Here is an 18286-nt window from a genome sequence, read left to right as displayed (position 1 = left end):
GCCTTATTCAGTCGGCAAACCTTCTTACTTGTCTGTATCATAGAATTTAAGAGGCAACTGCATGTAGACCTCTTTCTGTAAGTCTCCATTCAGAAAAACATTTTTAACATCCATATGGAACAAGGGCCAAGAATAACTTGCTGCAAGGGCTAATTGAACTCGGATGGTGGTCATCTTGGCTACTGGGGCAAAGGTCTCCAAGTAGTCTATACCATAAGTTTGAGTGAACCCCTTTGCAACCAACCGGGCTTTGTACCTTTCAATGGAGCCATCAGCATTGTGCTTCACAGTAAATACCCATCTACATCTAACTGGTTTCTTTCCTTTGGGTAGATCAACTAGATGCCAAGTGTTATTTTTCAACAGGGCATCCATTTCAACTTTCATTGCATCTTTCCACTCTAGAACTGATAAAGCTTCTTGCATTGTTCTAGGGATAGGGATATCGGCAATGGAAGTGAGATAGGACCTGTAAGAGGGAGATAGGTGATCATAGGATAGAAACTGGGAAATGCAGTGAGCTGTAGATGTGGTGCAATGTCGTTTCCCTTTACGGACGGCAATAGGGAGGTCAAGGTCATCAGTAGGAAGGGAAGTAGCAACAGTGGAAGGTATCTCAGTGGGCCTGGGACTGTAATACCTCGATCTGGAGCCGCAGAAGGAACTGGAGCTGGCCTGGACTGCTGATGACCAGGATCAACCTGCCTGCATCGCCTGTTATAGGCTTTCAACTCCTGATCCCTCTGACCACCCTCACCATTACAGCCTTCATCACTCAATGGAATGGGTAAAGGAACAACCTCAGATGTGTTAACCCCACTCTCACTGCGCTCCCCCCGAGGAAAAAGACCCAAATCCCCACTCTCACTGTGCTCCCCTTGAGGAGAAACCCTAGGATAAAAGGGTGTCTCCTCAAAGAAGGTGGCATCCGTGGAGACAAACTTCTTCCCCGAAACAGGATCATAACAGCAATAACCCTTTTGAGCTTGTGCATAGCCGAGGAAAATGCGTTTGGAGGCCTTAGGGTCAAACTTGGAATGATGGGGCCCGAGAAGCTGAACGAAACAGGTACAACCAAAGGTTTTAAGGGGAACGGTAAACAACTCGTCTGGGTATAGAAGGGAAAAAGGGGTTTTCATATCAAGAACCCGGGAAGGAACCCGATTAGTGAGATATACTGCCGTGAGGATGGCATCACCCCAAAAGCGAATAGGTACATTGGAGGTAAACATAATGCTTCTAGTCACCTCCAAGATGTGCCTATTCTTCCTTTCGACAACTCTGTTCTGCTGTGGTGTATGAGGGCAAGTGCTCTGGTGAATAACTCCATGATGAAGGAGGTAGGAGGTCAATGGCTTAGCAAAGTATTCCTTTGCATTATCAGATCTGAGGACTTTGATTTTGACCCCAAACTGGGTTAGAATCATCTGATGAAAGTTTTGGGTCAGAGCGGGAACCTCATCTCGAGAACGCATAAGATAGACCCAAGAAAAACGGGTATGGTCATCAACAAACAACGGAAAATATCTGTACCCAGCCATACAAGGGATGTGGTATGGCCCCCAAACATCAGTATGCACAATATCAAAAGAATTATTACTTCTTTTATTACTCAAAGAATAAGATGTTCTACAATGTTTGGCAAGTTCACAACTCTCACATCTCAACTTTGACATCTCAACAGACTCAAATATAGTAGGAAACAAACTCTTCAAAGACCGGAAAGGTAAATGACCTAATCGATTATGCCAGAACATAACCGGACTCACAAACCGAGAAGCAAAGGACTTCTTATCCACTGGCTCTTGCCAACGAGAACTCTCTCCGAGCAGATAGATCCCATTCGTCTCACGGCCAGTCCTAATCACCTTCCTCGTCTCCAAGTCTTGAAAAACACATCTGTCTGGGAAAAATGTTACTAAAAAATTCATATGTTTGGTAATACTACTGACTGAAAGCAGATTAGTATCAAGTTTAGGAACATCTAAGACTGAGGATAAAGAGATAGTATCAGAAACTTGATGTCACCCTTGCCAGAAATGGGAACAAGAGAGTCATTAGTAATGGATACTTTATCTCTACCAGAGGATAAGTGACATGTAGTGAACAACAATGGCAAGCTAGTCATATGGTCGGATGCACATGAGTCTATTACCCAAGAGTGTTCAGTATTACCTAGAGCTGAAGCATGGTAGGCTGAGGCTCGAGTACCTGAATGAGCAAATGCAGATGTGGCAGGAGCTGATGGTGACTGAGATGACTGAGTTGAACTCCCAACTTCCTTTTCCAATTGTATAAGGGCAGCCCGAACAACGACTAAGGTCTCTAGGGGTGTGCCTTTTGTGCCTGACGAGGATGTAGAATCAGTATTCACAGCCACATGAGCACTACCCTTCTTATTTCTCAGTTTTGCTGGGACTAAATGAGGGTGCAACTTCCAACAAGTATCTTTTGTATGCTTGGGTTTCTTGCAATGTTCACATTACCAGATCTCGTTTATCTTCCTTCTTCCTGTCCCTTTTTGTATCACCTTCTGACTTATGTTTAACAGTTGCCAGGGCTGGAGAGAAAGGCTGGTGTTGCATAATAACTTTCCTCCTGGTCTCTTCACTATGCACCAGGGAGTATGCTTGAGAGAGGGTCACACTACCTCTGGTTAGTATCTGCTGCCTCACAATGTCATAATCTGTATTCAGGCCAGCCAAAAATTCAAACACCCTATTGGTCTCGACTTGCTTTCTACAAGTCTGTGCATCTTTGGGACTTTCTCACTCAAGAGTTTCTAGATGGTTAATTTCATGCCATAGGGATTTCAAGGTAGAGAAGTAGACAGAGACTGGTTTCTCTCCTTGTTTAAGACTATTCACTTCACACTTCCGTTCATAGGCTCTGGCAACGTTAAGGGGTTGGGAATAGGTCTCTTTCATGACATCCCATATCTCCTTGGCTGTCTTTGTCCACAAGTATTTTCGGCTGATATGTGGCTGCATAGAGTTGCACAGCTATGTCATAACCAAGTAGTTCTCTTGAACCCACTTGGTAATATATTGGATCTTCCTTGGAAGGTTCTTTCACATCTCCCAAGAGGTAGCTAAGTTTTCCCCTTCCCCCAATAGCCATCATGGCTGATTGGGCCCATTCCAAGTAATTGGACCCGTCAAATCTCACAGTTGTAATCTGAAACCCAGTCTCAGATGTACTACCATGACCTCTGTTCCCAAAAACACCTTCTCCCTGATTTTTAAACTCCATTTTTGGTCAAGAATCAGTAGTTAAGAACTATCAGGGTTATTACAATAGAAAACAGCACTTGAACAGTCGATCACAATCAGAAATCAGTATGAAACCAGTGCAGGTCTGATCTGAAACCAATCGGCAATCACAGTATATGTAGTCCGTACAAGTTCTCACCCCCCCAAAAAAAAACTCGAAGCCAAGAAACAGGTCTAAAACCAACTTAGAGAGCAATCTGTACTGCTGAAACAGAATTAGGGTTTTGAGAGCAAACCCTAAAACGAACACTTTCCAAGAAAATAGCAGAGTTCGGCCCAACAGTTAGGTCTTGCCGTAGGGTTAATGTCAAACCCTAAAAACAGATCACCTCTGAGAGAAACCCTAAAATGAACATTTTCCAAGAAAATAGGAGAGTTCGGCCGCTCCTCCTAGATAGGTCCAACCTATCTTGACTGATAGCAATCTCAAGAGAAACAAAAAATAAGACTTACCCAGAGAATTCTGATCGCCACCTTCCAACATTGCTTGAAATAAACTGATCTTGAACAGAAATCCTCCGAAATTCTGATCGCCGCTTTAGTACTGATCAAGGACTGATCTTGATCCTTTTCTCTTCCTCTGATTCTTCCTGGTTATCAAAGATTCAATCCAATCTTTGGACTGCTGCTGTAGATGACCTCCAAAAATCAGCCGAAGAGATCTTTTTCTCTATTCTTCCAGTCCGAGGCGATTCTCATGTGGTCGGCTGGATCAAACTCACATGAGAAGCCCTAATCTTAGCTCTGATACCAAGTAGTCGATCAAGACTACAATCAGCCTTGAATCCTAACAGATTTCAGATTTAGGAAAGGTAGAAGAAAAGTAGGAGGAAAAAGAGGAGAAGAACCAAAAGTACACAAAGGTTTGAAAGGAGGAACATATTCAATCAATCTGCCGCCACCACTCTCTTAATATTTATAGGTTATGTTTAGTACATAGGGGAAAGGACAGGACTGCCCTTAATACTTACATGGCAAGAAAAAAAACAAATAAAAGACTGAAATAAATAACACACTGAAATAACAAGCTGACTACCAACTAACACTGACATGACTAATAATAGTTGCACATGCTGTCCTACGAACGGGGTGGGGACCACAGCCGTGGAGCCCACATCAGTTTTCTCTACAACAGCAAAGAACATAAAAGATAAAGAAGGATAAACAGCCTATGGGCCATTCGGCCCATCTTCTCTTCAACTTCCATAGAAGTGCTTTACTGCTTTTATAAAAGTGCTTTTGTAAAAGTGCTTTTGTAAAAGTTCTTTCATAAAAGTGCTTTTATAAAAGTGCTTTCATTAAGTGTTTTTTAAAAGTGCTTTCACAAAAGTGCTTTCATTAAGTGTTTTTTAAAAGTGCTTTCACAAAAGTGCTTTCATTAAGTGTTTTTTAAAAGTGCTTTCACAAAAGTGCTTTCATTAAGTGTTTTTTAAAAGTGCTTTTATAAACGTACTTCCACAAAAGTGCTTTCATAAAAGTACTTTATAAAAATACTTCCTTAAAAGTGCTTTTATAAAAGTACTCCTGTAGTTCTTTTGTAAAAGTTATTTCATAAAAGTGCTTTCATGTAAAAGTATTTCATAAAAGTAAAGCGCTTTTGTAAAATTGTTTTTGTAAAAGTGATTTTATGCTGACTTCAGTTTTGATTGGTTTCAAATTGGACAAGTGTTTGGCCTCATGATCGGATTATTGGAAATTTGGTTTAGGTCCAATTCAGACCAATAATAATATGGACCAATTTATTTTGGATTGGTCCAATCCAATAATTATAATGGAGTAATGGACCGTCCAAATCCGATTTGATATGGTTTTGATTGGGTTGGATCCAATCTAAAATCGGTCGATTGATACCCCTACTTACATTGTGATAATCAAGCCACCATTTATATTGCATTAAACTTAGGTTTTCATGAGAGGATGAAGCATATTGAGTTAGAATGCCATTGAGATTGAAAATGGTGATATTGACAGAATTTGTGAAGACAGGAGACTAGTTAGCTGATTTATGGACCAAGGCCATATATCATCCTTGTATTGACTTTATCACTAACAAGCTGGGCCTATATAATATATATGCACCAGCTTGAGGGGAAGTGTTGAAAGAGTATTATCTTGGGTGTACTTGGGCGGTAGGGTAGTTAAGTAATTGTGTTTTCAGAATAAGGACACTCCAGTCCACTGTCTTTTTTATAATTAAGGGCATATTGTAAATTTCCTTTTTGTTTAATGCTAATATAAAGCTGGTCCGGCTGCTATGAGGACATTAAGTCATCCTAATCTCTCTCAAAGACTGTTCCGTGGTTCTTCTCTTCTCTCTCTTTCATTTCAGCACTTTATTTTGCTGTTAATATCTCTGTAATACCATACAACCCACAAATAATTTTTGCTAATGTGAGGCTGCGTGGAATTACACAACCAAGTCATCACCAAATAATTTTCTTGAATCCACTTGGCATGAGTTGGGTCCTCCTTGGCAGTTTCTTTTTGTATCTCCAATCGCATTACCTTAGTTTTCCTCTACCTCTAATGGCCACCATGGCTGGTTTTTCCCATTCCAAGTAATTAGTTCCATCAAACTTGACAGTAGTGATCTGAAAGGTGTCGTCTGTCATACTTTCAGTCCCTACAAATCCTTCCCCTTGGATCTTTAATTCACTCCTAGTTGTCTTCATGATAGATGTTAAGGTAGTTTTCCTCCCAGCCGGTTGAACATTAACAATACTGGTTGGTTGTTAAGCAATATTGGTTGATTATTAACAATACTCTCCGGCTGCTAAGCAATACTGTTCAACTGTTAACAATATAAAGGAGAAAAAACAATAGGAAGAAAAAAGCATCAAGCACTCTTAGGATGATTTAACTGCCTCCTAAAGGCTATTGATCTCTATAGGGATAAGAAAGCAATCAAAAAAACCTTGAGCGCCACTTCCAAAAATAGGTTTAAGCTTTGGGCCTAGCACTTGATTTCTCTGAATCTTCCTGGTTACTGGGCAATCTTCAAGGTCACACAGTACCCTGGGCAGAGCAAAAACTTCCCCGATAACCTTCAAGATTCTGGAGATATATGTTCAACTTCCAACTCTAGGAAGTTCTCATGCAGTCAGCTGAACTAAAACCACATGAGAACCATAAACAATCCTAGTCCTGCTTTGATACCAACTTGGAAGAGGTTGTTGACAGTCTACCTATGTTCTGATTGGAAATCAGCAAGAAAAAGAGAAAAGAGTGGGAGATAACAAAGAAGAGGAGAAGAGAAAAGGAAGAGGAGAGAATGAAAAAGGGGTGCAGTAAGTTGTGGTCCTGCCACCCTATCATTAGCATTTATATGTTTCTCATAAAAAAGTTACATAGAAAAATATTACCCCTTCTGCCTAACAAGAGATAATAACAGTAAATAGAAAACATAACGAACATGAAAAATAACATGAATATAAGATGGAACCACACAAAAACAACTACTGTACTATGTTCCTACAGAAACAATTGCATGTTCATAAAAAAATACACAATGTTTCTCACTGAATAACAGGCTACGGGAATATCATATATACAATAATATGAGCTCTGGCTTTATACTTCTATACCCTTAAAGATACCAACTTGTGGTATATTGATCAAAATTTGTTTTTATAACACCTGCAATACTCTTTGGGAAATTAAATATTCTATTTTGTTGTCCATGTGGACTGCCTCTATGGACTTTTCATTCACCTAGCTTAATAATCTGAATGGTAAGTAAAGGCTTATTATCTTGCCTTCACGGTTCATTTGCTTAATTACTTAAAAAAGTTGATATCTTTTGAATGGTGAAACTTCATTTGACCATTCATTTGCTCATATGCTCAGCTTCTCTAATACAAATAATACTCTTTGGAAATTAAATATTCTATTTTGTTGTCCATGTGGACTGCCTCTATAGACTTTTCATTCACCTAGCTTAATAATCTGAATGGTAAGTAAAGGCTTATATCTTGCCTTCACGGTTCATTTGCTTAATTACTTAAAAAAGCTGATATCTTTTGAATGGTGAAACTTCATTTGACCATTCATTTGCTCATATGCTCAGCTTTTCTCTGATACAAATAATTTCTACCTCATTTGGTTGTACACCAAAGGTATTTCATTTAACATCAAAACTGCTATTTTTCCTATATGTATGATAAACAATATTTTATCATAGGCATCACATTTGAGACTGCATCAAGAAAGTTGACAAAAAAAACCTAAAAATAATAAACTGGTAATCAAACATAAAGACTAGCATGCAGGATGTATAGTTCACCAATTGGACAACAAAGTCTAGTCTTCAACTAACTGCAGATGGGTAAGAAACTAAGAATGCCTGTCCTTTTGTTAGGTTTCAAATGTTTCCACAGCCACCAGAAAATACTTGCCAATGTTCTTGAACACCTCTTGCAAGTAATATATACCAAGGAAGGGACCCATGGGATACTATCCATTGGATTATTATAATTGTCACCCTTCAGCAGAACCCAATTTCATTGCTGCAGAGCTGAAATGAACTTGTCAAGCTTGGGGCTTGTGTCAATGATAGCTTCTTGAACTTCAACTGTACAGCATTGTCTTTTGTGCATGGTTCAGATGGCCTCAACATATCTTATATGTGTTCTGAATAAAATACCTTTACATTTTCAAAAAAAAAAAAAAAGGAAAAAAAGCAACATTGAATATGAAAGCCTCTATACAATTAGGTGGTGTTAAACACAGGAGCAGCAAACATCTAGAACAGTCCTGAAGTCCCTATGAATGGCGAGCCATAGGTGGAAAATTCCAGACAACTCTACCCTTTTACAACCTTTGCTATGCTACCACTTACCAGCCTTCTAGAGCCTGCTGAAGACAGTGGGGTAGTGTGAACTGATCCCAAAAATTTCCAGCATTCAAAATCTATTGGCTGAAGCTGCAATTTAGAAATAGATTAGTTTTTGATAGACGAGGCAGAACCAGGCAACTCTACCTCTGGCCAAAAGATACAATTCAAATCTCCCTAAGTCTCATTGAGCTCAACATCTGGATGGTGTTTTAATGACTAAATTCTTTAGAAATTGACACCCAGGACCCAACCTTGCCCACTGAAAATCTAATGAGATCTTCAACTCCTCTGCTTTTGTTGGTGAAGAATCTCCTGTTCCTTCAAACCTAATGAGTTTAATGATTAAACTCTTTAGAAATTGCTTACATGACTGTTACAGGAACAACCTTCCAAATGTATTTCCTTCTACTTCTCTGACCCAACCAGACCCGAGTCATCAACAGGTCATTAATGGATGCCAGACATTCCCAACATAGATTTGCAGCTTTGATGAAATGATCTCTGTTGTGAGGGGTATTTTTCGTAATGTATCAGTGATGCAGGGGGACTTCTTGTCTCCCTGTAGATATTTTATTTCATAATATAATAGGGTACAGTAGGCACTGCCACTGACCCATGAGGTTTCTTTCTTCTACATTGACTTTCTCTCTTCTTTTCTCTTCTCTATTCACTATTGTTTTTCTTGACAGGTTACGATCTCACAATGCTGCAACAACAGGGCAATGGATGTAGAGCTGGTCAATGGAATTTACCTCCTGCCTAAACATACAGAAGGTCACACTTGAGCTTTCTCTTAGTAAGTTTTCCTTAGTGAGGCTCTTTTGAAGAGCTTCCACCCACATCATCAAGCCCAACCTTGTAGATATACTGGATGCCCAGATCATCTCTTGTATGGAAGGAAATCACCCTGGGGTCCTCAATTTCACAGCAAAAGATTTTACTGATAATTCACCATTCTTGTTCAGTTATTCTCCCATCCCCCATTGGTCAATGTGCCCTTCACTAATTATCTAGTCCAACTGAAACAGGTAAATTATGAAAATTCACCCAAACCACATTCCCCCCCCCCCCTTCCCACACACACACACACTCTCAAAGCACATTCATGTATTGAGCTCTCTCTATTTTCAGCAAACTAGAATAGTTGAGGGAAAACCACTTTTAAAGTGCTATCCCAGGCTCCCAGCAATGGGAATCCTTCCAAAAGAAAATATTTTGCCCATCCCCCACGTTGTAGACAACTTGAGGTCTTGTCATGAACTTCTATGATAACTTTCCAAAGGCAGCAGCCATAAGAAGAGGTAGGCTCAGCCATGGCCCAATTTCCCTTTCTCAGGTCATATCTAGCTGTCATTAGGATTCTCGACCAACCCTCCTTTCCACCCAAATCTCCATATCCACTTCCCAAGAAGAGCCATGTTAAAATCTTTAATTCTTATAACACCTAAGTCTCCTTCCCTAAGCGAGCACAGATTTGATTTCAGTTAATCAAGTGAATTTTCTCCTCATGTCAACCTTTCATAAAAAGTCTCTTTGTAGCATTTCAATTGTTTAGCCACCTTCATGGGGATTGGGAACATATGTAAGTAGTAAGTGGGGAAGTTAGATAATGTGCTTTTGATTAGAGTTACTCTCCCACCTTTGGAAAGGTATTTAACCTTCCAAGAAGAAAATCTCTTCTCTAACCTCTCAAGAACTGGATTCCAAATTGCAGCAGAATTACATTTAGACCCCTAAAGGCATCCAAAGATGCTTTATTGGGAGATGGTCCACTATGCAGGCCAGTACACCAGCTAGTCTCTCATTTTCTGCCTGGCCAACAGGAATTATAGAACTCTTCCCAAGATTGACCTTCAGCTCAATGACCACCTCAAACCAGATTAATATCCCAAGAAACACATTCAGCTGGGCATGGGAAGTATCCAAAATGCAAATAGTGTCATCCACAAACTGCAACACCTGCACCTCCTCTCCCCTTGGGGTAACCTCTAAACCCAGACGACCAATATAAGCTACCTTGTTGATGAATCGAATCAACATTCCGTCAAGCAAATGAAGAGGGGAGAGGTGGTGTCTTTGTTAAATACCTTTTGAGATTGTAAAGAAACCAGCTGCCTGCCTATTTGTGAGGATTGGAAATTTAGGGTGGTCGCTGGGCAATACATACCTATATAGTTCAAGCAATTCCGATTCCTATTATCATAGGCTTCTCACGTTCAATTTTTCATAGAATGATGGGTGGGATAAGAGTAATAAAAATTGTATTCGAACTTCTTACAAGCAAGGCATTGCCCTGAAATCCTCCAAGCCTCTTATCCCAACATTTGTTGCAAATTGTCAATCCTCAAGCCTTTGATCACCTCCCAAATTTCCTCAACATTGAACGGCTTCTATAATTCCAACTTTTGCTCCTCAAGAGGACGTATAGCCTTATGGAGAGTTCCTGCTTTGAAAAGGATATTCATACTGCTAAAAAAAATCCTCATAACTACTACATGGCTGCAATTGACCAAAAAAGCAATCGAGACAAAGATACATTCACCGTTGAGATTGAAAATAGCTGTTATAATTTTTTTATTTCATCTTAGCATCTTGATTACCCTTAATCAAGGGACCAGGAATACACTGAAGAGGAACCAATACGGGTTGGACCAGTTTTACTATCTGGCTTACAGCGAGTAAACATATTTTCCAATACGAGACCATACTCATTTCTATGAAGCTCGTAACATTGTGAAAATCATGATTCTTTGATTTATTGGTACACTACATCAATAGTATGGTATTTTATTACTTTTTTCTGATCTAAAATAGCCAACATACTGTACTCCCAGTATACTAAGGGAATCTACATGTAAGACCATCTGATGAATGGCACCAGCAACCCCAGCCCGACAGAAGGACGCTGTAGTATTTTCAGTCCTTGGGAAGGTGTACAACATGATTTACCATTTTGAAGAGAAAATTACTATCATCTTTGGTATGCATTGTCTATTTGTCTTAGATGAATGCCATATATTCCTCTGGCTATGAACTGTATTTATGGTCTTAAAACATAACCCACGTTTATCTTTTAAGTTCCAGATTTATGGTCTTACAACCCCTGATGGTGTCACTTGGAAGATCTCTGGCTCATAGCTAGAGCTGGGATTAAATCCCGCTGCCACTAGGGTTAGGGGGTTGATTGGTCAAAACTTTGTGATATCATATCTTTCCATATCATAGTCGAACCCTTTTTATAATGATTAATAAAATTTAAGGTGGCTTCTTCTCACCTGGAGGAAATTTAGGGGCCACAAATAGAAAAGAGAAAAACAAATGTGTATGGTGCTTTTAGAACATTCTAGTCCTATTTAAAGGTGTTCTTATTTGCAAGCTTAGCAAAGGTTCCATTTAACAAGTTTAAGAACATAGTTGGACAAAATCTCAAAATTGTAAATGGCAATTGATTTCTTCATTCTTAGTAATAACTAATAAGATGGACCCCCTATAGGAACTAGGGAACCCACCATAAACCAATGTTTTAAAAACTTACCCAAAGGCCAAACCATTTTTGCCTCTGGCTCATGAGTCACAGGCTTCAGAAAATATGATATATATATATATATATATAGTTATATTCTACATGTAATATATACATTATTTATTTTTAATTTATATTTTAATTCAGTTTTTAATTTTTATTTGTAAAATGCTAAAAATTATAATTTAAGGCAAAAAAAAAAACCTTTTGTAGTGAAAATAGTGGGGCTAGGATATGTGGATCTTGAAAAGTTATCCAAATTTTAAAAAATATAACCCCAATTGGACATTTGAGCATAAAGCTATGGTCTCTTAAAGTGTGCACATACATTGAGGGTGCTATGACCCGGCGACGGAGTTGAACAGGTCGACGGTACAACCTTCCAAGTCAAATAGTTTTTAACTGAGTTAGTGGATTTTGACCAAATCCTGGGTTTTAGCCAAACAGACCCAAAATCATGGACAGGTGATGGTTCAAACAATTTGACCGTCTCAGTTAACGGCGGGTTGAAAACACTGCTATAAATGGCCTTTACAAAGTGAAGGCAAAATTAACTTGTCAAAATGACAAGCAAAACTAATCACTGCTAAACGGCCTTTACAAAGTGAAGTCAAAATCAGCTTGTCAAAATAAGCAAACTTAATCCATCATGGTGGTTGTTGTAGTTGTTACATATTATATATTGGCTCTAAAATCTCAACAAAGAATCCTTTTGGTTGGTAGTTGAGGCTCAAGACCATCTAATCAAGGTGATTATATTAATGTTTATGTGCCTTTTCCCCTTTTTTCCCTGATTGTTGACTGAATCTGATTCCAGATTATTGATTGAAAACAAATAATGGTATGAATGGCAACCTTAGGATTCGTCACGAGAATAAAACAGAACCTGTCACTACTGATACCCTGAAAAACATGGTCGGTGAAATGGTGTATCTGATCACGAGCATACAGCATTAGCAGGGTACCCAACTGAAACCCTGAAAATCTGAACCCATAGTGGCTGCAGTGGACAGCAATCTCTCTCCCTCTAGTACTTGCACGATTGGCTATAGGAGAGGGTTAATAATTTAAGGGAAGTGATACAGTGAGGATGCCCTAATTGCAAAATCTATATGGTCCCTGTTCTACTGCCACGTGTTATATAGACAAGCACTCGAAACCCATTATCAAAAGGACCCCACCTATGATACTGACGACCTAAAAAATTGAACATGATAAAATGATAAGCTTAAATTTATACTGATTTTAGCTGTAGGCAATCTGCCATTCAGGACACAATAATAGTGGGTCATGGGCTTCTATATAGAATGGTAATTGGTTATTGAGTGAGGGGACCTCGTATAGTATGTTTGTCATAAGGTCACGAGAAATATAAAGGAAGAGAAGTATCCGTCAAACCTTTCCTTGCGAAGAAGACAAAGCAGAAGAAGAGGACGATAACTAACGAATGCCTCGTCATCAGTGATCAGACTCACTACACTCCAACTGATGAGTAGCCAGTATGTGGTTCATATGCATTCACTGCCACTCTACATTACGTTGTAGTTTTGTCTCTTGAGAAAAGAAGGGCCCCACGTATACCAACGGAGCACATGTAAGTTCACATGTGAACCCTCTCTTATCAACCTATTGATTGGAAGTCTTGCATTGCACATGGATGAGGGGGGGGGGGGGGAGAGAGATGTGGAAGTGCAAATCTCTTAATTTTTCTCTTTGATCTGAACTCACCAAATTGCCCTTGTTTTCTAAATGAAACCTCCATGCCCCCCTTCAATGTCTCCTATTCTTACCCACAATGTTGAAGAAGAAATAAACCCACTTTGATGGTGAACAAGCACTTACATGGTTATAAATAGAAAAAAAACACTTGTATAGTTAAAACATATGATGAGATGATTCAATTTAAAAATGGGCTACCAAACACCAAGCACATTATCAACCTACCTCTCTCTCTCTCTGATGTGGAAAAATTGTTGCTTGTTGCCTTGTTTCAGAGGTGATGATAATCCTGTACCTTGAGTGAGATCCCATTTTCATTACAAGGCTTAAATCAATGAACTTGAAATTTATTTTCAGTCCTTAAGAAGAAAGATGAAGGTCAACACCCAGGCAATGAAGAGATCATGTTTTCCTTTTCAGTTTTGATTTCTATAGGGAGCTTTGCTTTTAAGTTTGAACAAGGCCCCTATCAATCTAAAGTTTCTCGGTTTAACTTTTAAGTTCCAGGCCGTGTTTTAGAGTCCGAAGTTCAGGGTAGAATGGACCAAGACAAGGCTCCTTTCAGTTCAATTCATATATTGAACCAGAGTATATATATGATAGAATCAGGGAAGAACAGTTGAACCAGATGGTCAAATTGTACATCCACCTTTGAATTCTATATTTTTTATTCGCTTGGTAGTGTACGTCCTCATTACCTAAACAAGGGATAAAGTAGTGATGAAAGTGGAATAGGTAACCAAACTGCCTTAATTTTGGTTCGCCATTTGGACAGAAACAGACAGGGTCCTTTGTTTTTGACTGTTTTTGTTCATTTTACCAGGTTAACCATCCGGTTGAACTATTCAGCCATTCCCATCCACCCAGCTTTTCAGGTTGACACTGGGCCCTGGGGCCTTTGCATAAGATAAAACTAAAAGAAGCCATAGAGAGAGAGAGAGGCTCTGCGTCTGCTTCTGAAACTGTGGCTCTGCGTTAATTTTCACGGTTTCATGCATTAAGAATTTGATATAGACAAATGGCACTTTTTGCTTAAGAAAAACAAAAGTAGGCTCGATGGTCGCCCATAAATATACTTACTTTCAAGATCTCCAACGTCGCCCTTGTTCATCACCCCTCGCCACTTCACAAACACTCCTCCACTCTTAACTTCTTCAATTTTCTTTGAAGCTCAACAATGGAAAGGAGACAATACACTCTGATGCTGTGTCTTGTGACGATGATGCTTATTTTACTCATAGAAGTTCAGGTATAAATCATATCTTTATTTTACACATCCTTCGTCCCTTTCTACTTGGCTGTTTTGACTTATTGATTACAAACTATAAAACACATCTTTGTTGATGATCTATTGCTGCATTTTATCAAGTTTGTACTTAATTAATAAATAGGCTTATTAATTAGTTTGGTTAATTTGTATTCCCTTGGGGTTTCAAGGCTGCTAAAACTACTACAGAGCCTCCAGCTGCAGAACCACAGCCAGCGACCTTTCACATGGTGAGACAAGCTATGACCACCCAGTTAGTTTCAGCAGTTACTGTAGTAGTAATTTCTTTTCGTTTTGTTTTCACTGAATTAACACATCATAAGTTATTAACTCTTCTGGGTTGTTGTGTAATACAGTACGGTGCCACTCAAGGAAGCCTTCAGCCACAAGGTGAGTTGGTATATACATTAGTGTATATGAGTCTGAATCTGACTGTCTTGTGTTTTAGTTTGGATGTTATCATTGAATTGGATGGTTTTCATGCAGAGTGTGCACCGCGTTGCACAGCTCGGTGCTCAGCAACAGCTTACAAGAAGCCCTGTATGTTCTTCTGCCAGAAATGCTGCGCCAAGTGCTTGTGTGTGCCTCCTGGCACATATGGGAACAAGCAATTCTGCCCTTGCTATAATAACTGGAAGACCAAGAGGGGAGGACCCAAATGTCCATGATGAATCTGCCTTACTACACAAATATGTGAATTTCTTATTCTTTTCCTCCTCCCATTTCACGTAGCGTACACTATGTTTCAATTCTATGTATTATTGAAAATGAGGGAACCATCTTCACTAATAAATTTCTGGTGTTTGAGTTCTAATGGTCTAATCTCAAAAGATGTTTTCCCCCCTTTTCACTCACTGCTGAATTGTTTTTCTAGTTTATTATAAATTTAATTTAGTTCAATTGGTATAGTTGGTGGTAATAGATACACAAGTAATCAAGTATAACGCATGTTAATCACCCAAGAAGGCTAATGATGCTTAGGTTTCTGTGGAGAGAGAGAGAGAGCAGTAGCAGAAGCAGCATGTAATAGTAGCAATTGGATGGTTCACGAGTGCCAAATGAGATATGCTGTTTTTGGAGGGTGGGATTCCTTTGCGAGAGAGAGAGAAGCAATTTTGGATAGTTCACGAGGTGCCAAATTAGATATATTGTTTTAGGAGGGTGGGGACCCTTTGAAGTAAATGGTGGCATCTTGAATATGCGGCTACTAATTAGCTGGTGGCATCTTTATATGATCATTTGTTTAGAGGACAAATTGATATAAAGATCTCGACAAGTTGGACACTGGATTGATCAATTTTTTTAGAAAGTAATGAGATATTTTAAGGATTAAATACTACTTGTATCTTTTTTTAATTAATTTAATGATATCGCACTTTACAAATTAAATTTTATATTTTCTGGTATATATGTTTTGTTCTGCTGCTGAGAGAATGATCACACCAGGAACATTAGGATGATATTATTTATTTTATACTGGTATGGTCAGTATCTTCTACATAGGAGATTTATTAATTGGGAAAATTCTAAATTAGTATCCTGTATTTTGTGTTTAGTGTTACTTTGATTCTCATACTTTAAAATGCAATAATTCAGTATCCGAGTTTTTAAAATGTGACGATTCAATATCTACCATTAATCAGCAGTTAACTTGTCATTAAGTGACATTTGAAAAGGACACAAATGTCATTCGAGTGTCATTTAAGTTTCCTTATCAACCATCTAAACGTCGGCAAAAAATTAATAGTCCCAAATCCTTCTTCCATTTGAGAAAGTTGGGGTTACATTTAAGTAGGCATTCTAGTGACCCCAACTTTCTTGAATAGAAGAGGCAGGGATTTGGGACTATTAATTTTTTTGTCAATTTTTGAATAATTGATAAAAAAAAATAAATGACACTTGAAGGGTATTTGTGTCTTTTAAAATGTCCCTTAACGGCTGATTAACAGCTAGTTAACGGTAGGTACTGGATTATCACATTTTGAAAGTTCAAGTACTAAATTGTCACATTTTAAAATTTAGGGACCAAAGTGACACTAGACCCAAAGTAGAGGATATTAATCGGGAATTTTCCTTTATTAATTTTACCCTAACAAAACATATTTGTTTCCCCAAAGGCCTGTGGCCCATTCTCAGATATTGAAAAAGAGTGTCCATTCCATTTATGGATGCATGTTATCAAATCACATAAATACTAAATTCTTTTCTTTGCCAGCATGGTAGATTTAGGTTCTTCCTCAATGTAATCTCTTGCTCAGCAACTTCTCACAGCACACAGCATGCAACAAACAAAGTATGGACCAGAGATAACAATGACTGAGATAATGGAGTATCCAAAACTGGAAATATAATATTTAATTATTATAAACCATGATCAGTCCAGTTAATTACATTATCTCCAATTTTACCTATTTTCCCACTTTATACTTCGTATGCTGTATTTTCAATAACATCATCATAAATGACTGAGCTTCGAGCTCAGCTTGGTTTAAATCAATCTTTGAGTCGAATTCGAGTATGATATATAGGCGTGTTTGTTTAATTGAGCTGAGCTCGAGCCTAGTGAAACTTGGCTCGTGAGGACCGCAAGTTTAATATTAAATAAATAATTTTTGTTATATACATACATACATACATACATATATACATATATACATACATACATATATGTAATTAATAATTTTATTAAATAATTTTTATAATTCTTAATTTTTTGTCTGAAAAATAAAAAAAAAAATAATTTTATACATATAATTAAAACTTGACTTATAGTCGAACTCGAGCCGAACTAAACTCAAACTTACGAGATATGAACCGAGCCGAGATCAAACTCAAGTCTAGCTCGAATTGAATTGAGTTCGAGCTCGAGACTAATACTATTCCTAGAGCCAAACTTGAATAGCCAACTATTTGACAAGGCTGAGCTTGAATCCACCCCTAACCGTCATCTAAGCCTTGTCTGCATATATCATTAATAAAGCTAATTTATCTGGATCTTGAATTAAAAGAATTGCACTATACGGCTTGAAAAAATTCGTTCAAAAACCCAAGGATCCACTATCAGACCATGGTGGCCTTGGGTTTAGAACAAGGAAGGTTCAAGGGTAGGAACGCACATGTGCCTTAACCCTTCCAATCCTTACCGAAGAACTTGATTTGATCATTGTTGATTGATACATTCATTATCATCATCAATCATCTAATAACCATTTGAGTTTCAGATGGTTCAAAAGAGACCAATTAACATCTATTGACCTTTAGGCTCAGTTTGTAAAGAGTATAAAGACAAATATATACAGTGTAAATACATAGAAAATAAAACAAAATATAAGGTTTTGCACTCTACACATTTATATTTGCACTCAGTATCTCTATTGTTATGTAATTAATAAGTCCATTCAAAGTCATCGAAGGAAGCATTTAATCTACTCAGAATGTTTCACAAAAGGAAGAAGTTCTGAGGATTCTATGCATAGATCAAGTGCTACCTGTCCTTGCTTAACTTGCAGAACTTGTCAACACTTACCATCTACACTGGCATTAATAAACTCTCTCTGCAAAGAGTTCACAAGAATCTCTGAGAAATGAAGACAAATTTCAGGACATAAGTACAATGAATCACCAACATAAAATTTATTAACATATATAATCTATACTACTTTAAAAAGCAT

The 18286-nt window shown here is 38.2% G+C and overlaps 2 protein-coding genes across 18 annotated transcripts in view; both read left to right on the top strand.

The window, feature by feature from the left end:
- LOC148872206 (uncharacterized) overlaps positions 1-9125 on the top strand; it is a 64634-nt gene extending 55509 nt beyond the window's left edge. For all 17 annotated transcript variants that reach the window (XM_088967195.1, XM_088967202.1, XM_088967204.1 and 14 more), the window contains one exon: positions 8796-9125. Coding sequence is in view for 2 of the 17 variants with exons in the window: in XM_088967204.1 (XP_088823330.1) it covers positions 8796-8869 (74 nt within the window). In the remaining 15 variants the exon portion in view is untranslated. The remainder of the gene's footprint in view (positions 1-8795) is intronic.
- A 4438-nt stretch (positions 9126-13563) lies between these two features.
- On the top strand, positions 13564-15429 carry LOC148872205 (protein GAST1-like). Its single transcript, XM_088968751.1, has 4 exons — positions 13564-14597; positions 14786-14845; positions 14972-15005; positions 15102-15429. Exons 1-4 carry the CDS (start codon positions 14526-14528, stop codon positions 15281-15283), a joined length of 348 nt encoding a protein of 115 aa, XP_088824877.1. The 5' UTR covers positions 13564-14525; the 3' UTR covers positions 15284-15429.
- Positions 15430-18286: the final 2857 nt, after the last annotated feature.

The sequence above is a fragment of the Nelumbo lutea genome, chromosome 2 (genome assembly GCF_056320005.1).
Source record: "Nelumbo lutea isolate HS-2025 chromosome 2, American lotus-T2T, whole genome shotgun sequence".
In the NCBI taxonomy this organism is placed as follows: Eukaryota; Viridiplantae; Streptophyta; class Magnoliopsida; order Proteales; family Nelumbonaceae; genus Nelumbo; species Nelumbo lutea.
Note: the sequence above shows the minus strand (reverse complement) of the source record. Positions and strands in the feature narration are given on the sequence as shown.